The 25,335-nt window shown below is 51.8% G+C and overlaps 8 protein-coding genes and 1 pseudogene across 9 annotated transcripts; 5 read left to right on the plus strand and 4 right to left on the minus strand.

The window, feature by feature from the left end:
• Positions 1-479: 479 nt before the first annotated feature.
• Positions 480-4,030, minus strand: CTHT_0044560 (uncharacterized protein; the record flags this gene model as incomplete). Its single annotated transcript, XM_006694783.1, has 4 exons — positions 480-1,781; positions 1,835-2,124; positions 2,182-2,540; positions 3,006-4,030. The coding sequence occupies 4 exons, from the start codon at positions 4,028-4,030 to the stop codon at positions 480-482; spliced, it is 2,976 nt and encodes a 991-aa protein (XP_006694846.1).
• A 1,453-nt stretch (positions 4,031-5,483) lies between these two features.
• Positions 5,484-6,134, minus strand: CTHT_0044570 (uncharacterized protein; the record flags this gene model as incomplete). Its single annotated transcript, XM_006694784.1, has 1 exon — positions 5,484-6,134. One exon carries the CDS (start codon positions 6,132-6,134, stop codon positions 5,484-5,486), a length of 651 nt encoding a protein of 216 aa, XP_006694847.1.
• A 464-nt stretch (positions 6,135-6,598) lies between these two features.
• CTHT_0044580 (uncharacterized protein) lies at positions 6,599-7,804 on the plus strand (the record flags this gene model as incomplete). The annotated part of the gene is made up of 1 exon (XM_006694785.1): positions 6,599-7,804. The coding sequence occupies one exon, from the start codon at positions 6,599-6,601 to the stop codon at positions 7,802-7,804; it is 1,206 nt and encodes a 401-aa protein (XP_006694848.1).
• Positions 7,805-8,661: 857 nt separating this feature from the next.
• CTHT_0044590 (uncharacterized protein) lies at positions 8,662-9,309 on the plus strand (the record flags this gene model as incomplete). Its single annotated transcript, XM_006694786.1, has 3 exons — positions 8,662-8,713; positions 8,955-9,149; positions 9,221-9,309. The coding sequence occupies 3 exons, from the start codon at positions 8,662-8,664 to the stop codon at positions 9,307-9,309; spliced, it is 336 nt and encodes a 111-aa protein (XP_006694849.1).
• A 2,098-nt stretch (positions 9,310-11,407) lies between these two features.
• Positions 11,408-13,336, plus strand: CTHT_0044600 (putative regulator of chromosome condensation protein; the record flags this gene model as incomplete). The annotated part of the gene is made up of 2 exons (XM_006694787.1): positions 11,408-12,424; positions 12,482-13,336. The coding sequence occupies 2 exons, from the start codon at positions 11,408-11,410 to the stop codon at positions 13,334-13,336; spliced, it is 1,872 nt and encodes a 623-aa protein (XP_006694850.1).
• A 2,056-nt stretch (positions 13,337-15,392) lies between these two features.
• On the minus strand, positions 15,393-16,429 carry CTHT_0044610 (uncharacterized protein; the record flags this gene model as incomplete). The annotated part of the gene is made up of 2 exons (XM_006694788.1): positions 15,393-16,049; positions 16,106-16,429. 2 exons carry the CDS (start codon positions 16,427-16,429, stop codon positions 15,393-15,395), a joined length of 981 nt encoding a protein of 326 aa, XP_006694851.1.
• Positions 16,430-17,056: 627 nt separating this feature from the next.
• On the plus strand, positions 17,057-17,540 carry CTHT_0044620 (uncharacterized protein; the record flags this gene model as incomplete). The annotated part of the gene is made up of 2 exons (XM_006694789.1): positions 17,057-17,059; positions 17,121-17,540. 2 exons carry the CDS (start codon positions 17,057-17,059, stop codon positions 17,538-17,540), a joined length of 423 nt encoding a protein of 140 aa, XP_006694852.1.
• Positions 17,541-18,658: 1,118 nt separating this feature from the next.
• CTHT_0044630 lies at positions 18,659-20,349 on the minus strand (annotated as a pseudogene; the record flags this gene model as incomplete). Its single annotated transcript has 2 exons — positions 18,659-20,223; positions 20,334-20,349. Coding segments are annotated over 2 exons (1,581 nt in total).
• Positions 20,350-22,243: 1,894 nt separating this feature from the next.
• On the plus strand, positions 22,244-24,942 carry CTHT_0044640 (uncharacterized protein; the record flags this gene model as incomplete). Its single annotated transcript, XM_006694790.1, has 6 exons — positions 22,244-22,363; positions 22,491-22,956; positions 23,005-23,198; positions 23,252-23,671; positions 23,743-24,089; positions 24,606-24,942. 6 exons carry the CDS (start codon positions 22,244-22,246, stop codon positions 24,940-24,942), a joined length of 1,884 nt encoding a protein of 627 aa, XP_006694853.1.
• Positions 24,943-25,335: the final 393 nt, after the last annotated feature.

Genomic DNA, 25,335 nt, shown 5'->3' on the forward strand with positions numbered 1-25,335 from the left:
AGCGCAAGCTGACCTGCACAAGTCACATATCAGCGCTCGAGTAAGTCACTCATCTAGGTAATTTTGTGATGTCGATCACTTGGATCAAGTTTCAGGTTCCGAATTTCTCCAGTGAGACAAGACACTGTGCTCCACGCTGGTTCAGAACGATCCACTTACCCCTTATTACCCGTGGTGACGGATGCCCAACTATGGGGTTGGGTTGGGCAAGTAAACAAACCCCTGAATCGGAATCATAGTACTGCAGCATAATGACAGAGAACACGGCATGGATGGGAACTAGATATTTAGTGGAAAAATGTCAACTTGTATAGCCGGTTTGCGTCCGGCCATGAACAAAATAGTGACATTTCCGGAACGTTTACCGCTTAATGATGATAAGCATCAGACTTTCCGCCCATTAAGACCTAGTATCATGCCAAAAACCAATATCACCCTAATCCCATTCTGACCAACCACAACCATTTCCCGCCTTTCCGTCAAGGGCTTGCGGGCACCAGCTCCGGCATTTCCAAAGAGGAGTCACTCTCTGGAATTACCAGCCACTCTGGTGTGGAGGGCTTGGGTTTGATGAGGTCGTCTTCGGAGTCTTTTTTTTGTGCCGGTGACGCCGGCCCCTCCAACTCCTCTTTTTGTGAATCTGTCTCGGTTAGTGGTTTATTCTTGAGGGATTTTGTGTTGATAGAAGATTTTGTCGGTTGCTGTGGTTTTGGCGCGGCCGAACGCTCAGATTTGTCGCTGCCAGTCGTCGGTTGTGAGGGTGGCTCCGGGGCAGGAAGGATATACCCCAACATTACTTCTGGAAGTTCCAGAGTCTTTTCGGTCATGACTTGGAGCTTCTTAGCCTTGGGGTTAACCTCCAACCCAATCACCTTGTCGACTGTGGACAGCCGACACTGCGGAATCTCCAGCTTGTCTCCATCCGGTAGCGTTACGAGCATTGCCCTGGACCCTCCCTCACCACAGACCTCCTTCCAATTACCGCTTCTGAAGCATTCCGTCAATATCTTGTTCTGCTCCTTGACCAGATCGTCCGAGTCAACGACGCCTTTCTCGATCATCACCACTCCCTTTGGGGCAGTGGAGATCTGAGTTGGCGTCTTCGGTTTGACCAATGGTTCCGAACGCCAGTCAAGATCCTCCCACTTCTTCTTGGAGTACCTCTTTGCCAGAGGCATAAACTCGTGGGTCCAGACTTCCAGCCAGTTCTCCAATCCCTCTTCGCTCATGCCGAACCTGTCTTTGACAAGATCCCGCTCATTACGAGACGCACAATCACTGCCGTCACTGCGATCGCTACCCCCATCGTGAGCACACCGATTGTACTTTTCAGAACTCGACGTGCCTGCTTTTCTTTTATCTCCATCCGGAGATCCGTCATCCTTTCGGTTATCCCGTGCTCTTTTAAAACACGAGACCTCTCCCGGCTCACCCAGCGTAACGCTGTGGTCCCACATGACGACGTCACGCTCCAATCGATCGATGACGGCAAATCGAGGATGCGACCAGTTGTATCCGTAAATGATTTTTCCGTCGTCATCCCTATGTGCTGGAACCGTTGGGACCGTGACACCCCGTGCTAGCAATTCGGGAAGCCTCCAGCTATTGAAGAATCGATTGAAGACAACGCCAGGTTCAAGCGGTGTCTCCGCAATGGCGTTCAGGGATGTGCGAGAAAGGCGAAATGCAACCGACGTGAGCTCTTCGGGTTCGGACTTATCCTTCGACTCCTCCTCTGGGCCAGATAACTCATGAGAAGGTGCTGGATCCGGGCCAGCACTCTTCGGCAAAGGATCGGCCTGACTGTCGGCAACGGTTGAAGTAACCGCCTTACTGGCTTTCTGCTGTTTTTGCCCTTTTTTGCTGCCTTTTTCTTGTTCTTGTTCTTTTTCTGCTTCTTCCCTTTCCTTTGCCGGGCGAACGGGAAGAGAGATTGCTGAGCTTCGTTCCTCTTCCCATCCAAATCTGTATCGCTCTTGTCATTATTCGGGATAGCATCATGCTGAGTTGCCATATATTCTGCGGGAGCTAGAGCTATGGTTTGGTCGTTCTTAAAAGCGATGGTCATCTCACCAGAAGTTTTCTTCTCAATGGCAGAGCGAACCTGAGCGTCGGCGACAGGCTCTGTAGGATCAACATCGTTAGCTAGCAAAACACTCACAGCGAGTGAGGCTTGCTTACCTTGTGCGGTTTCGTCGGAGAGAGTAGTCTGCTCGACAGGTTCCTCTGCAATCGTGAAGTCACTTCGATGATCAACATCGGATGAAGCCAGAGCCTCGAAATGAGCAGGCTCGGCGGGACCATAGGCACTTTCGTCAGCAGGAGCAGGAGTTGGGGTGCTGAACCTGGATCCTGGATGCTTGCTGCTTTGAGACTCGGGTGAGGAGCCAGCAGCTGTGATTTCGGCAATAGGCCAAGTAAGGTCCTCATTCAACCCCGAATCGTACTCATCCATTGCATCTAGGATGTCTGACCATTTGCCCTTGAGAGGTTTGGGCCAGTGACCGTACGTCTCCTGCGCAGCGCGCATTCCGACCACCCTGTACTCTGTTTTTGTTTCGTTCACCCATGCGTACTTGTATTCAGGCTTGAGGAGCATCACAGTTGGCTCCAGTGGATGCCATCTTGGATACCATTCATAGGTAAACTCGCACCAGTAAGATGAGGGTGGCAGTGGCTGCTTCCTCTCGGACCTAGGGTTCTGCTGCTACAAGGACTCCCGTGCAGTCCCAGGATGCTCGGAATGACACGATTGCCGGCTGCTCGTGCTAGGACCTCGAGAATGTCCGGCGTGACCTGAAACAGGCGGACAACTTGATTCCTGGTGTCCTCCTCTCTTGGACCAAGAGGACCCCCTCCAGGGAGGGACCTTCCCTTCCACAAGTCCGTCCGGACCGGACCTCAAGGTTCTGGTTTCCACTGTTTTTGCAGACTTGTCGACGGCATTCCCCCTCAGCCTGGTCTTTGAAATAACCAGTCGTCCGTTCTCCAGACTTTGATTGTACGTGTTAGGCCTTTGAGCACTCTCCTCAACCCTTGAAACTCCAGGGCTGGACGATCGAGGAAAGGGCTTGCCCTTCAGAGCGTCACTGAAAGAAAGACCCGTTGCCCGCGAGGGAATTGGGGGAGCAGGAACGTGTCGTAATGGCTCAGCCTTGCTGTATGCGTCGGTACGCCGGTCATTGTAGTTGGTCCGATCATTAGGTTTTGCCAGAGCAGACGTGGAAGTGACTGGTTCCGAATGAGAGGCTTGAGGTGCTGGGGGAGCACTTGGCTTGGGAACATGATCAGGATGTGACGTGCTGTCTGAACTTTTCCACGAGGTTTTCAACCGAAGCTTGACGGGAGGTTCTCGGCGTGGGGGGGCCTTGAGACTACTCGCATGTAGTTCCCTCGGTGCGAAGGAGTGATGCTGAATGCTTTGGCCGCGGCTGTGCTGATCACAAACGTCAGTAAAATAATGGGAGTTTACCGATTTTTGGTCTCCGTTGCTGTTGATTTGAGTCCGATGAGAAGATGCAGTCGCCCCCTTTGCCTCCTGATCGCGTTTGGTGTTATTCTCCGGAGTATGCATACCTGCCTTCTCAGACTGGCGAGAAGAATTGGTCACAGAACTCTTAGCGGCCCGGTGGACGCTAGAGCCCTTTTTGTTCATAAAAGGCGCTTGTACAGGGTAGTTGTCGATGTGGTTTTGGTTGGTAGAAATGGTGCTCTTTGGGGCAACTGCAGATTCTGAATCTGGGGGGGTGACTTGGACTTCGACATTTTGGTCCTCGTTTCTAACGAGGAGGATGCTACGAGCCGTTTGAGTAACATGCAGGCCCGAATTTACGAAAAGCTGTTCGACGAGCTCGCCAGGGGCATTGGCAATGACACGAGCAAGAAGGTTCTTATCAGCTGCAAGGACCTTTGCCAGCTGCTTCGGCGTTACTTCGGAAGGGATCGCATTAACCGGAGTCATGTTCGATAATGATCCTAATGGCAATCGCTCCCGAGGGGAAAGGGCATTTCTGAGTAGTTGACGAGCCATTGTCTGTTCTGGTTGGTGTGGGTGTTCGACAGTATCAAGTTCAGATTTCCCTGCCTTTGTGTTAGCGACAAGCTGTAGCTAAAGGCCCTTGACCAACCCCTCGTCACTGACTGATTATGCAGTGTCCCCCACGACATGTTTGGCCACACAACGGCCAGAACAAGCTGTAGTTTGAAGGTGACGGTGAATTCTTGTTCCAGCGGCCAAAAGCCCGAGAGCGGTTTAGGATAGACCCAACGTCAGCAGGTTTTTGATAATGTGGGCATGGAGATTGGTCAGACGCCAGAGACTCCTCCTGTTCCTGTTCCAGTTCTTGTCGAAGCTTTTTTACTTCTTCAAGATGTTTTGCCAAGGATGAAGGCTGCGCGCCCGTCCTGTCTGGGCGCTGGACCAAGTAGGGCGTCTCCCACATCGTCCGATACGGCGTCCCTGACCGGCCTGATGCCTCGACATGTTTCTCGGCGTGTTTCTTCTTCAAAGCAACAAGATTGCGAAACATGATGAACCAAAGTAACAAATCCGTGCTGTCACAACTAACAAAAGACAAATTTGGGTGATGATACTTTGAATAGGGCTGTGGACAGCATGGATGTCATAGAGATGAAGACAGTGAAAATAAGGGTCATAGATAGCTGAAGAACTGAGTCATTCATGTGCACTTACCTTACCGAGATTGATGGTAACTCCAAGGAAAGGACGTGGAAGTGATAAGAGATGTCAAAGGCTGTGGTCAGGCAAGATTAATTCAAATATCTGATAGCACACGGAAAGTTAATTGAAGTGCCTTCCATGATGTGAAAATGTATGTGTAGGGAAAAATAAAATCAGGAACTGAAGGAATCATAGGTTATATAGGGCCATGACATGATGTGAACACATAATCACACAAGCTTGATTGCAATTACAACAGGCATGCAGTACAACACCACGATACTTCCCATGGGACTCAATTTTTGACAAGACATACGGTGCGCGAGGTTAAATTGAAGTTATTATATATATTTCCGGGACATATGTAGAGACAACAAAATGGCTGCAGGAAGAAGGACTAGGATCTAGCTTGCGGTTCAGTCTGAAGTGCATGTATGGTTGACCTGGTAACGAGCCTTGTTGCATTGTAACATGCCATCCTTTTTATATGACTCTTTTAAGCAGTGACGCGTTCAGGTTAACTAAGCTGCAGGGAATGTCTTGATTAGGTGAAATTGATATAATCCCGCAACAACTGTGTCTATGCAGACATATTCGCAATTTTTTTCTTGATTATACATTCGATTCTTTTCTGGATAAATCCTCCTGCAGCCTCGAGAATCAGTTAACGAAAAGAAGCCCAGTCCCTCAGCATGCACGTCTCCATATTACATGTGAAGACTGGGCTACTTGATTCCTCCTCATGAACTAGGATTTCAGAAATATTACTGTGCGCAAAAATACGAGGGGCAATTCGCCATGATCATTTCCAAATACTGGCACTCTCAGCGCCAGCCTGCTTCCCCTGTTGGTACCGCTCATTCAATGAACTGTACAACCCCTTGACTCTTTCGATCTCTGCTGCCCAATGTCTTCGTTGTGTCTCGTCTGGGATATCCTGAAGCAGATCGGCAAGGCTTTTAGCCGTAAAAAACTTGTTCTTGCGGTTGTAAAGCGGCCGGGCAGCGAGCGTCTCCGGTGTATCCGAAGGAGCTGGGACACGGAACACTTCCTGCAAGATGTCGATATCGTAAGGGATCGAGAACAGGTCCCGGCTGTCCTCGTAGGTAAACAGATAATAAAACTGATTGAAGCCTGCCCACGTGATACCGCTCAGGCAGAGCGAACAGGGCTCATGTGTAGCGAAGAAGACGCAGTCCCTGGTGGCTGGACGACCTTCTGCTGGGGACGCGAAGAACTCCTGGATGCAGTTGATCTCTCCATGCAGAAGAGGCGAAACGCGTTCATTGTTTGTCGAGACTGTTACAGGAGACAAGTCTAGGCGGTTCAAAATCGCGGCTCCGAAGACCTTGCTTCCCGAGGACACGCCAGAACGTGTCAGAGGCACGATCCGATCTTCAGTGACTTGCAGAAACGTAGAGATGAGAGTCTCGGCGGAGTGCGTGCTGGACATTGTGAAGTTCAGAAGACCAGGGGGAAAAGGGAACTCAATTGCGAACAATCAGAAAACAGATAACGGATTGTAGTCTGAGATCTTGGGTAGCGTTAACTGGAGCTTTGAGGTAGTCATTGATGTTCTCCTGGTCCGTGGCAACGGGATTGGCCGAGTCCCTGGCTCTTGGAGACCGGCGCACCCCGAGCCCATTTTTACTGGCGTCAAAGCGGCTGAGTTGGCGGGGTTTGGAGGGGTATTGCAGTGTGTTCAGAGATGAATCCTTATCAGTAATCGCAAGACGGATGCGATGATATTATGCTCAAGATCTTATCGATGGTAACCCTAACCCTAACCCTCTTCTCAGAGACAATACCACCTTGACCATGTCGGTTGCCAGGGTGAGAAGTTTGGGCCCAGTCGCTGACTGACAATGCAGGTTTCAGATTGTGAGATTCTAGAAAACAACTTCCTCAAGATAAACCATGCACTACATAAAGTTACTGCGACCGCCTGAGGTCGAAGAAGGGAGGGCCAAGGGCTCCCGACAACCGTCACTCAAGATCGTTCTCGCTATCACAACCGACCTGGGCGATGCTTACCTCTCCCCCCGTGATCCCATCCCACTGTCAGTAATCGGTGCATACGTCGAAAAGAAGGATGGTCGAGAGCGACTCGTCCCTGTCAGTCTTCCGCTGATCTTACCACATGGCACCATTTCCCAGGATGCACCTAAGTGGCAAGCGGGCATGCGAGTGCTGAAGTTCAGTGTCGCGCTGCCCCTTCAACCGCTCAAGACTGTCCAAATTCGTCCATTCAGTCCACAGCTCACCGCACTGAGTACTGGAGACATTTGCGCGGCCAAGCAAGGTCTGATCATGGCTGCATATTCTGACGTCACTCAGCCTGGAGGCTTGCTTGCTCCTTCGGTGTGTTTTCGAAGCTTAAGACTACCCGTGGCTGGCCAGCTGCTTCAGTTTGAAGAGGATATTGGCGACAGCATTGCCCGCCATATCTGGGACGGAGGTGTTGTTACAGTCTCTTTGCTTGCCGACATGTGCCTGGAAAGCAGCGGCCGGACCGGCAGGAACATTCTGCCAGCTGTCCGCAGCATATTAACGGACAGCTCACAAGGGCCCCTTAACATCCTAGAGATTGGATGTGGCATTGGTGTTTTAGGTATCGGGCTCGCGCGCACCTTGTCATTGAGACACAATGCAGGGACCACTCGCGTTCTAATGACAGACCTTCCGGAGGCAGAGGAGAAAGCCCGGGCCAACATAGCTCGCCAAATTGGTGCCCAAGGTGCTGGGTTGGTCGATTTGGACTTTGAACCCTTGGATTGGGAAGATGGAAAGAACGGAGTGTTTGGGGAGAAAGTTCAATCGCGTTCTTGGAACCTTGTGGTTGTCAGTGATTGCACCTACAACACTGACACTTTGCTGCCCTTGGTGAAGACATTCTCGGCCATCCGCAGGCATTCTGCTAGCCAATCTTTGGGCGACAATCGGCCTGTTGAAACCAAGATCTTCCTCGCAACGAAGCCGAGACACTCGTCGGAGAGGGCCTTCTTTAAACTGATGTCCGATGATGGATGGATAACTAAGGAGCAGGCCGCATTACCTCTTCCAATGCTTGATGGCGAACAGCAATCGGTAGAGCTTTATCTCTTCGAGAAAATGCAGTCTTGAATGGTTAATCTTATCAACTTGACACATTGCATCGAGCATCGGTGCTGCGTACTGTTACGTTCTTTCAAATCACAAGTTTGTTCAGTTGAGATGATCCATAGCATGGATGTCTCTTATGTCCAGCCTTGCTCATACCCTTTTGCGGAGTTGTCGACCTTAGCAAAGACCGTGCACTCCTCTTAAGCTTCTGTCATGAATCCTGGTCCTTCCACTGGAACTCATCCAAACTCTGATGCTGACCGAATAACATATTTTTTGTGTTCAGGATGAGGAACGTCGTGTCAATCTGTCAGCGTCAACGAACACCACAGAGGTTGCAGGAATAGGGAAAGTGGGCTTGACCAATGATATCTCTGATGTTTACGCATGCGAGTGACATCTCGTCGCGGAAGATGGAGATGTGTGTTGGACAACTCTCTACCCATTGACAGCCCCTGTCATCACGGTTGGTGATGTGAAATACCATGCCTATCATTGGTCAGCACAGGATCAGACCAACCAATCAACACTTCCGAGATGACCGGATTTGGTGAAGTTGGCCCCCCGATGGAGCATCAGTATCGTTGAGTTCCTTGTCCCTCCACTGTTTCAGCCGTCAGCCTTGCCGCCGCCAACAGGCCTCGAGTGACATCAGCTTAGACATGGCCGATGTGTATAAAACGCCCTTTAGTCGCCCCTTCGTTTTGATGGGTGAACAATTGATAACAGACAACTACAACTAGTCTTGACCACTTCCTCGAGCCTTTTATATTTGATCCTACCTCGTGTCTTCCAGCAACACCTACCGCACCGGCTCCTCTTGCCCATTTCATCATCGCTTTCCCACTGTTATCCACATACATATCCCCAAAACAGAAATGGCGTCCAAGGCTTCCACCTGCTGCAGCACCGGCAACGTGTGTGTCTGTGGTTAGTATATTCCGGGGTCATCAAAGCCCTCTTCCGCTTCTCTCACCATACTTCCCTGTCTCCCGTTCAAACTCCTCCATTCTGTTCCTAAGTGGTTCTAACCGCCGGGAACGAGGAATCCCGGCCAGCCTTATCATTCAGCGTTCCTCATTTTTATTGTCAATTCCCTACGAAACACCCCTTCTTCAAACCTACTAGCAAAGAGTCCAGACTGACCTGTGATTCTTTGCTCTCGAACCAGCCCAGCAAGCTACGTGCTCGTGCGGCAAGAAGAGTGCGCTCCACTGCAACTGCGAGAAGGCCAGCACCGAGAACGCCGTCGAGGGTCCTCGCTGCTCGTGCCGTGCCCGTCCTGCTGGCAAGTGCACCTGTTCTCGCGCTAGCACTGAGAACAAAACGCCTGAAAGTGCCTGTGACTGCGGCTCGCGTCCTGCCAGTAAGCATTCCACTTGTACGCCCTATTGACAGTACGAATGTGTGCTGATGAGTTGCCTTTTCTATATTTAGACGCATGCACTTGTGAGAAGGCCGTAGACGCTGGCTTTAAGCCTTCTCGGAACGAGGAAAACGAGATCGATTTCACGACCAAGCACTGAGTTCGCTTTCAAGTCTCTCGGAAGGCGTTTCGGCGTTGGGTGCCCTTAGCGGTTTCCCAGAATTCGTTTGGACATTTTGAGATTTTTGCTGGATTGGACATTTGAGTTCAAGCTACACCATGGCAACTGGCGTTCACCTCCACACCTGGGAGGTCGCCATCGTCCCTGAGTTCGATACCGACACTGGCCATTGCCGTTAGGTGCGGTTGAAGCATTCTCGTGCTTGGGATGAGGAAGCTTTCTAGCAAGGCAACCCCGATGTCCAAGAGGATGATGCGTACAGCTCCGAGGACGAAATGGCTGAGGAGCATGCTAGACGGGTCGAGCGCGCCCTGGCTGCGAAGAAAAGGGCTGGTTCAAGAAAAAAGTCTTCGGGGAAAGTCTTCTATATCATGCGGCACTGCAAACGGCAGATGAGACGTTTGCAGAGGGAAATCGTACAGATGCACAAGAAAGTCCACATGCTTCAGGATGAGGGGCATGTTTCAGTGGAGTTCTCGTCGGCTCTGGATATCGATCTGGCATAGTTCCAGTCAGGTGGCATTTAATATACGATGTCTTGTCTTCCGGTCGAGGGTTGATTAGGTAGCGGCCTGTTTTTACCCGTAGATGAGAGCGTCTGCTTGTTATATACTTAGGCAGTTCACTGGTTAATAATAAGGATTGCATCTCTCAACGAGTGAACCACTTAAACCCAACTGATGAATGGAGGAATAGAACTAGCAAAAGGAGAGAAGAGGCGCCAAAAAGGATTAATAGATCTCGGAAAGGTCAAGCCAGGGTGGAACGTGGACCTATACTTGTACAAAGGCTTGGCTTAAATGAAGGTTCTCGATGGGTCCAACTGGACTCGTAGTGAGACAACTCCGTCTTGCTTAATTTGCTTGGGCTAGCTTGATAAAGGCCGAGCTACGTACTACGGAGGATGCAGTGTCGGCTACAGTCAGCGCGGGATGAGAATGCACGCTGCGCGTTTTCAGCGCATCATGATCATGGTTCACGACGATCGTAAACATGGATCTCCATTTGTGCGGGTGGGCAGATAAGCATACAAGATGACGCGCCGGAGTCTGAATGACAGACATTGTCATGCTCCCAGGCCCGCCAAGTTCCTCAGGCAAGGTCTGACGCGACATGCAGCGCACATGTTGGTGGCGTGAGGAGAGGGCAGAACAGGGCAGAAGAGGCCAGCCAAGCGGACCACGCGTGGCGACCCTGTCTCTTCTTGGCAGACGAGCGCTAGGAGCGCGCCACGTTCGCTCGGCATTTTGGGCCGCAACGGCAGATGGTCGTCCTGACCGCCTGCTCACCGCCTGCTGACCGCCCGGCAGAACTGGCAAAATCGCAACGATCGTGCGCGAATCTGGATCCGCGGACGCGGATTGGGGAACCGGGGGGAGCTTTTGGACAGCTCTGCTGACCTGTGGGCTGGGTGCGACCTCGGGCAAGGGTGTCTGGGTACTTGCCGTGCACCGATCGCATAAACTCGATGACATCAGCCAACTCTGGGGAACGGGCGACAAGACGGCTGAGCAGCAGAATACAAAACGGTAGGGCTATTATGGATGGCAAATGGGAGAATAGGAACAGATAAATCGAGGACGGAATGCATGCGAAGACTACTATTGTTCCAATGGTCGTTTTTTGTCTGCGAGTACCATTGACCTTGGATGCGTCGCACGCTCAATCGCCGGATGCGGCTATTGTGGACCCTTGGTCCCCTATTGAGAGTGGGGCGCTGCTTGCAGCAACGGGCCGGGCCAAAACAAAATCGGTGGTTGCTGCTGGAGCCCAAAAAAACGTGCGCGCTCCGCAACTCAAAATTCCTCCCTGCCCTTTCCTACATCCTCTTCTCTTCTGCACACAAAGCACAACAATAAACTTTTTTCGCGCGACTGCACTCCGACCGCATCTGTTGCGAAGCTCGTTCCCAATACTCTTCAGTACTCCAATTCCATCGTAACGCATCAGCTCTCTGCGTTTTAACGCGTCTTTCTATTGCTCGCGCATCTCCTTCCGTCACGTCACCGTCTTGTCTTCACTCTCTCCATCACGTACCAACTTACCATCTACTTTGCATCCGCTGAATTCCATCGCGATGCCGCCCAAGCGTGCTGCTGCAACGCGCGCAGTCTCTGCTGCCGCTGACGCAAAGGCCGCCATGGCCACTTCCTCCAAGAAGTCTGTTACCAAGAACGCGTCAACCAACGGCACCACCGGCAAGGTCACCAAGCCCGCCGGCACCAAAGTTACCAAGTCTGTTGCTGCAAAGAAGGCTGTTGCCGCGGCTGAGATTGCCACTTCCCGCAAGAAGGCCGCCACGAAGGGCGACGAATCCGATAAGGAAAACAAGGCTAAGAAGGCTGCTGTCAATGGCGTCAAGCGCAAGCGCGACGTCGACGAGGAGCAAGTGAATGGAGTCGACGAGGAGACAAAGACCGGCCGCCGCGCCGCCAAGCGCGCGAAGAGCCAGCCCGCCGAGGAGGCTGCTACTATGCAGAACGACAAGGAAGTTGACAGCACTAACAAGGAGGATGAGACCACTGATGACACCAATATTGCCGCCAAGTCTGCATCCGCCATCAGGAAGCGCAAGGCCGACGAGCCTGCTACCAAGCCTGCCATGAAGCGCCCTGCTCGGGAGCTGAAAGTCATTAATGAACCCCCTACTCAAGTCATGGACGTTTTTGTTTTCGGCGAGGGCACCGCCGGCGAGCTCGGTCTCGGTAGCGTCCGTTACGATGGCAAGAAGCCTATTGATGTCAAGCGTCCCCGTATCAACCATAACCTCAAGAACGTTGTTCAGATTGCTTGCGGTGGCATGCACGTTGCTGCTCTCACCAAGGATAATAAGATTCTTACTTGGGGCGTCAACGATCAGGGTGCTCTTGGTCGCGACACCACCTGGGATGGCGGTCTACGTGACATCAATGAAGAGGACTCCGATGATGACGACAATGACGACACTGGTATGAACCCTAAGGAGAGCACGCCTGGCGAAATTGATACCACGGATATTCCTGAGGGCACCCGCTGGGTCCAGGTCGTTGCCAGCGACAGCGCTACTTTTGCTCTGACTGACACTGGTCTCGTTTATGGCTGGGGCACTTTCCGCGTAAGTAATCCTTGACCCGCTTTTTCGTCTGTCACTCTCGCTGACCTTTTTCCACAGTCCAATGAGGGCATCCTCGGCTTTAGTAAGAACGTTCTCGTCCAGCGCACCCCTACTCTTGTCCCTGGCCTCTCTAAGATCAAGAAGCTTGCCGCTGGTCTCAACCACATCCTCGCCATGGACGAAAAGAACAAGATCTACGCCTGGGGTGCCGGTCAGCAGGCCCAACTTGCCCGTCGTCTTCTCGAGCGCGATGAGGGCAGCACCGGTCTTCAGCCCACTGGCATTGGCTCGCTCCCCCACCGCGCTAAGCCAGACATGATTGCCTGCGGCTCTTATCACTCTTTCGTAATCGACACCAAGAAGCGTGTCTATGGTTGGGGCCTTAACAACTATGCCGAGCTCGGCATTGAGGACGGCGTCGGCCAGGAGGGTTCTTATCTCATGCGCCCTCAACTCATCGAAGCACTAGCCGGCTACAAGATTGTGGACATTGCTGGCGGCGAGCACCATTCGCTCGCGTGCACTGAGGACGGCAAGCTCCTCACCTGGGGCCGCATCGACGGCCATCAAGTCGGCCAGCCCTCCGAGTCCTTCTCCGAGGACAATACCGTTTGGGACGAGCGCCAGAAGCCGCGCATTCTCATTTTCCCGACTGTTGTCCCCAACATTGAGGGCGTGGTCAAGGTGGCTGCTGGCACTGACCACTCGTTCGCCGTCACCAAGGATGGCAAGGTTTACTCTTGGGGCTTCTCGGCCAATTACCAGACGGGCCAGGGGACCACTGACGACATTGAAGCCCCGACACTGATCGATAACTCGGCGATCAGGGATCGCAAGATCATCTTCGCTGGTGCCGGTGGCCAGTATGGCATCCTCGGCGCCTTGCCCCTCGAGGATCAGGGAGAGAACTAAGTTGTTCTCATGATCAACTCATCGACAGCGTGTCGTTCTCTGGTGCCTCTTTGTTGAGACACCGGATTATTACCATGCAGCGTGCAGTTTCTGCCACCCAACAACGACACATATGTCTGATTATGTTTGGTCCGACCATGGATGCCGCTGATGCCTGGCTGTTGTCGTGCTGCCCTGTGCCTTGTGCTGCGCCTCGTGTGCTGGTTGCTCCTGTGGACTTATGCTGCTGGCTATTTTGCTCTGCCCTTGCGCTGCGTTCTTGCCCCCGCTTCGCCCACACCAGATGCCTGGCGTGGCAGCCGCGGGGGGTGGTTTGCCTCTACAATTTTTGATGTTTCTTTTTTTGCATTTTTCGTATTTGCATTGGTCACTGGGTATGGCGGTTGGGTTTTTCTCGGGCTGGGTCTTTTTTTTTCACCTTTTATGTTATTCATTAGGCATGGCATAGTATGGCATGACATGATGGTTTTTTCTGTCGGTGTCTAGCTGGCTTGCTGGTCATTCCGGGGCCTAAGGTTCCCCTCTTGTTTTTTCATGAGCACGGTTCCGGCGCTGGGGGGGAGGGGGGGAAGTTTAGACCTGGTTGTGGTGTGGTTCTTGAGATCTTTATTCTTACTGGGGCTGAGCTAGTCATATCGGTGCTCTTCTCTGTGATTTTTTCTCATCAAGACTCCCAGGGGTTTGGTCTGCTCATGCTCTGCTCTGCTCTCTGCTCTGGTTTGGTGTGTCTTTCTCGGAAAAGTGTGGATACGGATTAAAATGGCCCAAGTATAGCATGTTTTGTTGTGCTAATGGCAGGATGAGGAGGAGCATGAATTAAGTTCTTTTAAATGGGCCTATACACATGTACATTTGTTTCTGGGTTTTCTAAGTTTCTTGCCCCTTGAGAGACTATGTGGGGTGGTGGCTCTGAACCCCTCCCGTGTCGGGATATATAATGGGATCTGGGTTTTACATCGTCCATGTGTCCGTGCTTGCTCACTGCCTTCGATGACTGATGTTGTGTGATACGTGGTTTTGGTATCTAAGCCATAAGTCTCTTATCGTGCTCATGGGCCTTTTCTCAATATTCTTGCTATCTGCCCTTCAGCCCTGGTTGATGCCTCGAGGTGACATCTGCAACTGAGCTGTTAGGATGATCCTTTATCTGCTCTACAAGCTGGTGTTTGTGCCCGCGGAGTTCAGATGCGCAGCTATTCGCTGACTTATTTGTCCTTTGCCAGCGATATCTTGGTGTTTGGAACGCTAATCTCATGGTTAGCGTCTTGTTCCTGGCTCGTCTCAGAAAATCTGTTCTCATTGTGTTTTATCAGATAATCCAAATCCAAGGCAAGGTTGCCCCCAGTCAGTATTGTTGCTCTTTATGTGATCTATGACTTGCAGGTCTTCAGGGATTATGTGAGCTTGCTTATTGGTATTTCCTAGAGTGGTGGCCTTCTAGTGTGTGGTTCCACCAACTGTACGTGTTACCAGGCCTTTGCTGTTGTTCTTCTATCTACACCCAGGGTCTCAATATTTGCTCTCTTAGGAATTACCTTTACCTTTCGTGACTTGGAAGAGTGTCAGGTGGCTCTATTACACGTGATTAGGAGAAAGGCAAGATTTATTTGATCGCAAGATATTTTGCTGATAGCAGTCCTTCCTGGCAGAACATGTTAATATTGAACAAGTATCAGGGGTGAAAGACTGCACCATGGTACGCTGCCTTCAAAAAAGAGGTTTCGCTGCCCTTTGTTTATTGTGGAAATACAAAATACAAGACTGATTTTTAGGCCATTACTTCATTACTGTATCCTTCAAGCACTACAGGTCAAGAACGCAAGCGGAGCAACAGAACCCAAGGCTTAGTCGCAGGACAGAGAGCAAACAGAAATTGAAGGTCCAACATAAGGAGCCCAAGTCTAATCAGCTGAACTACAACCATAACCCAACCAGCCAGAGAATCAACCATGTAACCCCTTTTCGCTACCAACAAGGAAACCAATCTCACTCCAATCATCCTCTACCAACCTCTTGGACTGTTTCCCTTCATGGGAAATGCCAAAGATCCCCGATCTTACACACTCCCCGGAACCTTTGCAAACCCTCCACCACTCCCCCGACTACTAAACACGCCCATGATCCCAAAGCCCACATAGAACAGCGCCAGCGGGTACGCAACCAACCCCCTCATAGCTTTCATGCCACCCACAGCGCAAAAGATGCCGCTCGCGCTCCACGTGCACCACACGATCGCTAGCGTTGTCAGTGCAATCCCAATGGGTGTATCCATCGGCATGACGATGCCCACAAGAGAGGTCGCGACGAGAGGGAGAAGGCAGTATCCCACGATCGAAGCAGAACGAGCAAATGTAAGGGAAGACGAGCCGGAGGAGGAAGTCGGGTCCGGGGTGTGGCCCATTGCCGTAATAGTCGACGGGTCGGTCGCGGATGTGGTGGTGATATACCCAGGGTAGGCAGTCGCGGTAGATGCCGCGGCTGCGGCGGGAGTGGAGGCGGGAGTGCTATCGGCGGGGGGTGCCATGAGAGAGAGGATTGTGTGCAGGCTGACGGAGCCGAAGAGGGCCAGGCCGTAGATGAAGCCGAAGTGGACGCGGCCAGAGAGTAGGAGGAAGGTGCCGTAGAGGAGGAAGAAGAGGATCGGACCGGCGAGGTCGCTGTCGTCCATGAGGTGTTGGTCGACGCGGGAGAAGGGATTTAGGACGGCGAGGGTCTGGGAGGACAAATGTTAGTTGGGGGATGTGAGGTGATGAGTGAGAACGAACGGACCTTGTTCTTGATGTGGCCAAAGTTGATACCGAGTTCTTCTTGGAGAGAAGGCTCGCCTTCGTAGCCTTCGGTCGAGAAAGCCGCAAGCCAGCCTGTCCTTAGCCCGCCATGCTCGCCCATGCGGCCCGTCACGCCAGGACCTCCAAAACCGGCGCTGAAGCTGGATGTGAAACCTGTCGAGGGGCCGCCATAGCCATATGCTGCTTGTGATGGTGTTGCATGGCCCGAGACGGGCTGGGCATAGTTAGAGGAATAGAATTGCAAGTTCTGCGCACCGGCTGGGGTGTAGCCTTGGTTTGGAGGGGCGCCGTAGTATCCTGACATGGTATCGATGGAGGAAAAGGAGAGGTGACGGGATTGGAGAGAGGACACGTCAATGGAGGTTTGTTGTCGAAGGGTTCAGAGGAAGGTTCGTTTGCTTTGTTCGAAGGTTCAGGGGGAGTGTCGGAGAGAGCGCGCAATCGTAAAGGTAACGTGAGCAGACCCTTGAGCTCCTGAGCTCAGAATGAAGTCGTAAATATTACAGCTGCGACAGGACCTGGAATCCTGATGTTGCTCTGTCATCAGAGGCAACCTTGGCCAAACATCTGCCAGTTGACGTTTCTCTGCCAGCTGCCAAGCCGAAGAGTTCTGACCAATCAGAGTTGTAACTAGGTCAGAGTGGGTATCTTGTCGGCCAACGAACCCCGGTAATCGGGCGTGCAGGGGGCGAAGATGCCGGCGATAACGTGAAGTTCCTCAATTTTTCGAGAGCAGTTCGTCATGTCACTGCACCCACCGTGTCAACCACTTCCAACTCTGTGACCCGGAACCGCGCATTGCGAACCCTCCTGTCCCGAACGACGATATAACTGAGACACTGCAGCACCCCAGCACACCAATCGTTAGATCAACCGACCAATCACTTAACCCAAGGCGAGCAACGCGGCCGACGCTTGCGCACTCCCCAAAATGGTGAGTGCGCATTTATGGAAGCCACCCCTCATGAAACCAGCGGACTAACACCGCTTCCTAGGCCTACCGCCTCATCACTCAAGTCGTTGTCGTCGGCACACGTGTGCTGGGGCGTGCCTTCGCCGAAGCGTACAGGCAAGCGTCGGCAGCGAGCCAGTACCAACGGGCGCAGGCCAAGCTGAATGGTGGTGCCTCGGGCCGCGCAAGCGTGTCGACCGGCATGACGTTGGACGAGGCATGCAAGATCTTGAATGTCAAGCAGGCTGAGGCCGGCAAGTATGATATGGAGGAAGTGGTCGAGCGCTTCAAGCGTTTGTTTGACGCCAACGATCCGAAGAAGGGCGGTTCCTTCTACCTGCAGAGCAAGATCCTCCGCGCCCGCGAGCGGATAGAGGCTGAGATGAAGCCATATCTCGAGCAGCAAATGATTGAGAAGGAAGTGAAGGAGGGGTTTAACCCGAAGCTTTATAAGGATAAATAAGCGTAGGGTTGGGTTAAAGAATGCTGGGTCTTGAGACTGGAAAGGGGTATTCCTTGGGATCATTCTGCCTGTGCTGGTCATCAGTTCCAGCCTGCTTGGCGATGACTGCCTCAAGGTGGTGAAGGAGACGCCGAAATCAGCACAACAAATTCCCACCATCACCGGCTGCGAGAGACCCATCTTTCATTTCCCGAACTAGCTTTGACATCCCAGCTCACCAACCCTCTTCTATCATCCCAACTCCGAGGTGGCTCCTAGTTGGCCCCTCAAGCTACGACCGTGTACAATCTTCACTCGACTTTGGGCAGGCCTGGCGTTATTGTGGATGGAATTTCCGGGCCGGTGACCGATTTGCTCTTACTTTGGAACGCATATAAGACCTGCTTGGTCCGCAGAGAGACAATGACACTTCTCCTATTGTTTTATTACATCTGTACGATTATATTTGTGGTCGGCATGATTGGATGCAAAGCGGGGACACCGACATGTATGTATATGTACCTACCTAGGGGAACAGGCGTATTGTATCAGAGGGCGTCGGTGAAGCACCTCTGCTTGCAGAGTGAGGGTTCTCCAAAACAATAGATATCCACGTTAGAATGAGCCGAACGTGTACCTTGACCACTGATAACCGAAGTTTTGGAGCTAAGATGAACGACCAAAGACGACCTTTCATTTCACAGGTAAGCAATGCTACGCATGTGATCATATCTTAGTCAATGTAGCGTTGTCCTCAGCGCCTATGAGCGTTAAAGTTGCCAGAATGCAAGTGTGTGTGATCTTCATGTTGATCATACAACAGTGTCTTTCAAACATAACTTCAACCTTCTTACCTCGGTTACTTGCACCTGCATTTTCTGTTGTGTAATGTCTGTTTATGCATGGAAAGCACCGTTATGTACACAAGAATATTATTAGGATGTTGAACCATGTACAGGCAAGATTCAAGGCGAACACTTATTTAGAGTCATTAACATATACAATACACAAACTACTTAACTACATAAGGGGTATCCAACCAATGGTGTAACCGAATAAGACATCCCCCAATACTCCTCGGCGTAATGAATAGTCCCAGCCTATCCATTACCCATGCTTCACCCTCACAACGTCGGTCCCTACGAAACCTTCCACCAAGCCTTCGCACTCCCCCCTCCTAATCCAACCCCACTCCCATTCCCTCTAGCAATCCCAATCCCCTCACCTTTCTTCAACCTCTCCCATTCCTCATCCCCCTCCCTCAAGCTTCCCCTCTCGCTGATGACACTCCATTCTTCTTTCTCCTCCGAACTGGGCGTGACCTTCCTCAACCCGTTTTGTATTCCCCTTGAGTTTGTATTAGTCCCCGACGGTCCTGGCATTGGCCCATCATCCGATGGGGAGGATGCTGCAAACGGTGAGCCGATGTTGAACCCCATCGGAGAAACCAGACTTGGGATTGTAGAAGAGGATGACGAGGTCCGAGAGACTACAACAGGAACAGGTTTGTATTTTACGCGGGCCGGGCGGATCACGACGCGGACTTGGTTGCGGGAGTTGCGTTTGAGTTCGGCTTTGGGGGTTGGCGGAGAAGAAGAGGAGTAGTTGGAGGGGGTGTAGATCGATGAGCCTGATGAGGAAGGACGGGCTTTACCTTTGCCTTTGCCGTCTTGGAGACCGAGGGAGAAGAAGTTCAAGACCATAGTTTTTGCTGATGAGAAGAGGGATTTGAGACGACTTTTGCCCCGAGGGGGGAATTCTGATGATGTCAAGTCGAGCAGTGACGACGGAGGAGGGGAAGGATGCCTCCCTCCAACCACACCTCCGGCACTATCATCCGGCTGCTTCTCCCCTGCTTCCTTTTCCTGCTCACGTTCACGTTTCCTCCGGTATCGAACAAACAAAAAGATTGCTAGTGCAGTAAGAATGACGGTGGAGACAATTGAACCGGCCAGGATGCTGGCGATCTGTTTGCGGGTGAGGGGCCGGTTGGTGATAGTTGTTATCGGGAGCTCGGGAAGAGGCGTGGGTGTTTCCGAGGGGGTTGAAGAGGGGGTTGTGGAGGTTGTTGTTGAGAACGAGGAAGTTGTGGAAGTTGGTTGGGTCATGGTGTTTGGCAGGACATTGGTTGATATTGGTGTGTTCTCCAGCTCTGTCGATGAAATCACAGCTTGAGTCTCCGATGTGTGCGTTGTAGTCAGATCCAGTTCTTCCATTGTGGATGGCGGGATAGATACCGTAGGCGCTGGCGAGGGGGTATTAGTGGGGATGGTAGCCGAGAATGTGTCTATGGGTATCGAAACCGTGGGCGATGGTGAGAAGACGGTCGTAGTGACCGTTACTGTTGTATTGGCATTCGGAGCCTCGGTAACCGTGTTAAAAGCAGTATTCGTGATGGTGTTGGTGACAACATTAGGGACAAAGACGGTCGTCGTGATTGTTATTGTTTCAGTTATGATCAAGACATTACGCTTTTGCTCTCCATGACTCCCTTTCCAAGCTCCTTGTACAGTGGTAGGTTCTGGGCTTGCAGCAGTAAGTGGTGCTTCAACGCCAGCACTTTGCCAAGCCCTTCGAAAAAAGGATGTGACTGTCTCCGTGATCGTTTGCGTCTCCTTGAACGGGTCGACTATCCTAATCGTCTCTGTTGTCGTGACGGCAATTACTGTAGTTGTTGGGTCACCGATAAAGGATGAGATAGTCTCTGTGATGGTTGTCGTGGTAGTTATTGTCACGTCTTCTGTGCTAATTTCGAGGTGCTCGCTGTTGTACGTCAGCTATCATTTTCACTGTATCTAGGCCAGGTTGACTTACAGATCGAAGCCTCCATCTTGTCTCTTCAAAAGTCCAACTACTTGAGACTCTCCATTTGATTTCGCCACAAGGCGTCCCTCAACCGGAAGAATACCATCTAGCCTCGGAACCGAGCGCGCACCGGCTGAAGAAATTCTCAAACCCAACGATAGGGCCTCCAAGCCCCGTATTATCCGCATTGTCTACCAGCTCATGATGGTGTCATTGTGTGGTCGTAGCAAAGGAACCATACTCCGGCTGAAAATCCAAACAATGAGAACAAATAGCCTGAATTCAACAGCTTGGAATTCTCAGGTTAAAAAAAAATGCCAACATGAGAAACATCGAGACCAGCTCATAGTGATGGACAAGACATCAAGAAAACATGGGAGACCGCAAAGCCGGGAAAACAGATCACACCTCAAAGATATTAAGCGACCGTCCCGTGTCAACCCTCTCGACTCCGGTGTCAGCACTCGATCCGCCAGGGCGAGCTTAACGATATCCCAGGGTCCAGGAACTGAGCGCCCTTAAGTCGATGACGGAGGGTATATCCGTCTGATCTAAGGGAACAGAGGATGACATTAAGACGATCTTTGAGGCTCGGCTGCGGGAGGGCCATGGAGCCAAGGTCCAAAGGTCATGGTTGTGAGGGGGGATCGGGTCAGAGCCAAATGGGATTTTGGTCGGTTCTGGATGACAAAATGCTGAACAGGGGAGGTTACATGTGGGGCAAGCGAGCTTGAGGCTCTGCTCCTCGCGTTTGAGACGGGATGACGTTGGACTTAAGGCCATGAGGCTCTAGGGAGCAAAATGTTGCATTTATGTCTTTGGTAAAAGTTTTGGATGAAGACAGTACTTCATTGAGCTTGAAGGATAGGTCAATTCGAACCTGTGATATTTCTGATCTAAAATCCAGTGATGGTGATAAGTCTATGGCAATGAACTCGGTAAGAAAGGTTAGTCGTCGGGTGGTTGTCATTCCAGCTCGCGGTCTGAAGCGCAGTGGCAGGGTTCAGGGGAAGCCAGGGGCTGCGACGGGTTTGATCGCTCGTGCCAAGCCATGTACTGACATTTGCTGACAGTTGTGCCCCACATATGACAGCTGCCAGTTCCGTCAGGGCGGGCGACACCTCGTAGAGCTATTCATGACCACAACTGCGTCTTGAACATTCGAGCTTCTTGCTGTCGACATGCAGAAACGAACCTGCACATAACCGAATTTAAAGTGCCCTAGAGTTCAGGCAATGGCCAATTTCTCAATATTTGGTCCGCCCACCTCGAGGTCACGGGCGATTGCATCGGCCTGAGGACGAAATGGGTTTCGAGAAAGCATCTCCATCTTCATGACTTTACCCATGATCAGACAGCTCTGGATGCATGTATTTCGATGGTGCAACATCTCTCATTTATGAATAATTTATTTCATTCTTTTGAACAGAGATATTGTTTCTCGCCAACTGATCATCTCCTGCGACGAACGATGAGCTTCGACGCAATGCTGATGCATGGCAGACATGGGAGTGGCAGAGGAGTAGAAATAGTCAAGAACCACTATCAATGCATCCTGCACTACGAGATCATTCGGTGAACCTATGAGAGCAGAACCAGTAAAACGAGTGACACCATAACCGCCGCATAGCCCAGAGCTGCAGAGGCCAACGAGCGAAGGCGCACAGCCGGGTAAGCAGCTGTGCAGATGCATTGTCCCCTCACCAGTTTGGTTGCATGCAGCATCGTCGGTGCGGGGCATAAGCAATGTTGATGATGATAGTAAGCCTGATATGGGTGGCTGGTTGAGTACATATATGCTGTGGTATAAGGCTGACGTCTGGAGGTGAGTAGGAGGGATTTATTCTATTTTATTTTAATTTATTTTTTTTTTTTGCAATCCAGCTTTGCACTGGGAGCTAAAGTCTTTTCATGACACCATGGAGAAGTTAACGAATCTCAGCAAGCAGTGGAATCTCCCTAAGAAGTGGGAGGAGGTCACAGCCTTCCAGATATGTGCAGGAATTTTGCTCGCTCTAGCTGTGAAGGGCTTCATAGAGGTGAGAGTCACCGCTTTCCACGGCTGGCCACATGCATATCACTCGCCGTACAACCGTCAACTAGGACTTCCCAGCCAAACTCATATCCATTTTCCGTAAGCAGCCGAATCAAACTAACAAACCACAGGTCCTTCTTTACAATCTGTTCTCCCCTTTCCGGCGCCTGCCAGGCCCCTTCCTTGCTCGCCTCACCTCGAAATGGCTCCTCCTGCTCAGCATCTCTGGCAAACGTGCAGCCACCGTCCACGAGCTACACCGCAAGCACGGCAAGGTTGTCCGTCTGTCGTGGAACGAGCTCTCCTTTTCGGGTATCAATGCCGTTCGCCCCATCTATGGGCAGGGTACTACCTGCGTGAAGGCGCCAATTTATGGGCTGTTCGGTAGGGAAGGGCTATTCCAGATGAGGGACCCGGAGGTTCATCGGGAACGGCATCGACGGTTGGCGCATGTGTTTTCTCCGGCTTCGCTGAGGGTGGCTGAGCCTTTGGTGCAGGGCGTTGTTGAGAAGGGGATGAATACGGTGTTGGTGAAGAATACAGGGAAAGAGGTTGATGCGTTGAGTTGGTGTAGGATGATTTCGCTGGATGTTGCTGGTAGGTTGGGTTTCTCTTTGGATTGAAACTTTAGGCTGACTTGTGAAGGTGAGGTCTTGCTCGGAAAGGCATTCGGCGCTTTCGACGGCCGCGAGGATGCCATCAGGTTCGTCTATGTCCTTGACAATGCCTTCCCGAACTTTCTTCTTAGAGGGTTCTACCCACTGGTTTGGCGATTCCTTCGGCTGCTGCCCATCGAGAAGCTGCAAACCTTTCTCGCAGCCAGCGACTACATGTACGCAGTAAGTTAACCACTTTTTCTTAAGTTTTGGCCACGGGATCGTAACATTTGCAGTACGGCGACAACTCCCTCCAAGAATTCATCCGTCTCTACGGGCGGGACTCGCCCCGGCGGTCACTCCTCACCAAAATGCTCAAGGGAGACCCGGCGTCCGGCACGGAGCCGCTACCCGACGAGATCATTGCCATTGAGGTGGCGAACCTGATCTTTGCCGCGACCGACACAACCGGCACGACCATGGCTTACGCCCTGTACCACTTGGCATGCAACCGGGAGTGGCAGGACCGGCTGCGGGCCGAGCTTCGGGCGGCCAACCTCCAACAGAAGGGCTATTCGTTTACTGAGCTACAGGCTCTGCCTGTGCTGCACGGAATTATGAATGAGGCGCTCAGATTGCATCCTGCTGCTGTTGGTGCATTGCAGAGGATGACAACTAGGGAGATAGAAATTGATGGAGTTGTGGTGCCCGCTAATGTAAGCTTTCATTGAAAAAGCTTCCCAAAAGTGACAAGAGTCGCTGCTAACCTTTCTCCCTTTTTCTACAGACCATCGTCTCGGTCCAATCATACACCATGCACCGCGACCCTTCGGTCTTCCCCGACCCAGACACGTTCAATCCAGACCGCTGGATCACGACTTCTGCAGATGGCAATCCCGAGATCGACCATGGCACGCCTGCCATGCGCGAGATGTTTTTTGGTTGGGGCAAAGGCACACGCACCTGCATTAGCATGAACATGGCCATTATGGAGCTCAAGATCCTGCTGGCGCGCGTGATAAACCAGTTTGAGGTGCGCCTCGCCAGTGAGAAGACGCACCGAGACATGGAAATGGAGGATCACTATATTCTTACGCCGAAGGGGGGCAAGTGTGGGCTAGTGTTTGAGCAGTTGTAGGCTCTTTTCGGTCCAATTTCTTCCACCAGTCGAGACATCGGATATATGTTCCAGCTGAAGAAGTTGACGAAGAACAGTGAGAGCCTTTAAAGGTAGATGGTCACCAACATTGTCGCTATGTTTCTGATACCACCCAGGATCCGGCTGGTTGGCTCTGATAGCCCAGCCCAAGCCTGGAGATCCTGGGGGCTGCTGCACCGATCTGCGTTCTTTACCCCCATAAATGGGGGTGATTGCATACCTGGGGTTACACAGGCCGGCATTTCCAGGCCGCCCCTCCAGTTAAGCGGCCCGACCTCAGCCGCGGGCTCGGAGCGGCGCCCATGGTTGGGTAGTTTAAAAGTCCGATCTGCACGTCCGTTATCTCATCAGAGAGCCGGGGTCGGAAGGATAGCTTTCAGCTTTCAACTCCGTCATTTTGGCGGCATGTCTGTGTCCAATTTGGTCTTTTAGGAAAGTAACCGTGCTATCCGTCAAATATTGAACTTAGACATCGCGAATGTGCCTATCAGAGCTCGCTACTCATTAGTGTATCAAACGATCATGTCTCAACGCTCGTGGCTTGCAGAAATCGTGTTGCACTCACAAGCGTACAAGCGTGCAATGCAACCTCCCAAGCGCCACGAAACTACCCTTACCCTCTTGTCCGGCAAATCCCTCCGGGGGAACACAGGACCGAGGAGTGTGTGTGTGAAAGACAAGCCTAGTGGTCTCAACGATCTCGTCATCCCCAACCTGTCCGTGAATCCCTTCCCCACCATGTCTGGGGTTCGGAAGCTCACGAACAAGTTGACGTCGCACGACTCTTCCGCTGGTGCTCCTCCATTGGCTCCAGAACGCTGGTCTTAGACCCTATATCCCCCTCTCACAACTGCCGCCTGGTGCGACCAGTATGATGGGCAAGAAACTAATCGACGTCTCTGTCAGTCCGTGTTTTATTTGGAAAAGCCCTCAAGAGGCCGGCTGGAGTATCCTTATACATTGACAGGATAGGTCCGGTCTGCTCGCAATCTGCTGTTGTTTCTGTTGCTGCGGGTTCCTGTCGTGTTATTCACTTTTGTTTGTTTCCCGGACACGAGACCAAATAGCTACTCTCTCCGTTGACTGTCAATTGGCCGCCACTGTTGTGTGTTGCCTCGCTCTTGGTCGAAAGAACAATAACACTAGTAAAAATGCGTGGTTCCACAATTCTGCTGCGTTCGCTCCTCACTGGGACTTCTCCCTCCTCTTCAAAAGCTGCTG

The sequence above is a fragment of the Thermochaetoides thermophila genome, assembly GCF_000221225.1.
Source record: "Thermochaetoides thermophila DSM 1495 unplaced genomic scaffold scf7180000011818, whole genome shotgun sequence".
NCBI lineage: Eukaryota > Fungi > Ascomycota > Sordariomycetes > Sordariales > Chaetomiaceae > Thermochaetoides > Thermochaetoides thermophila.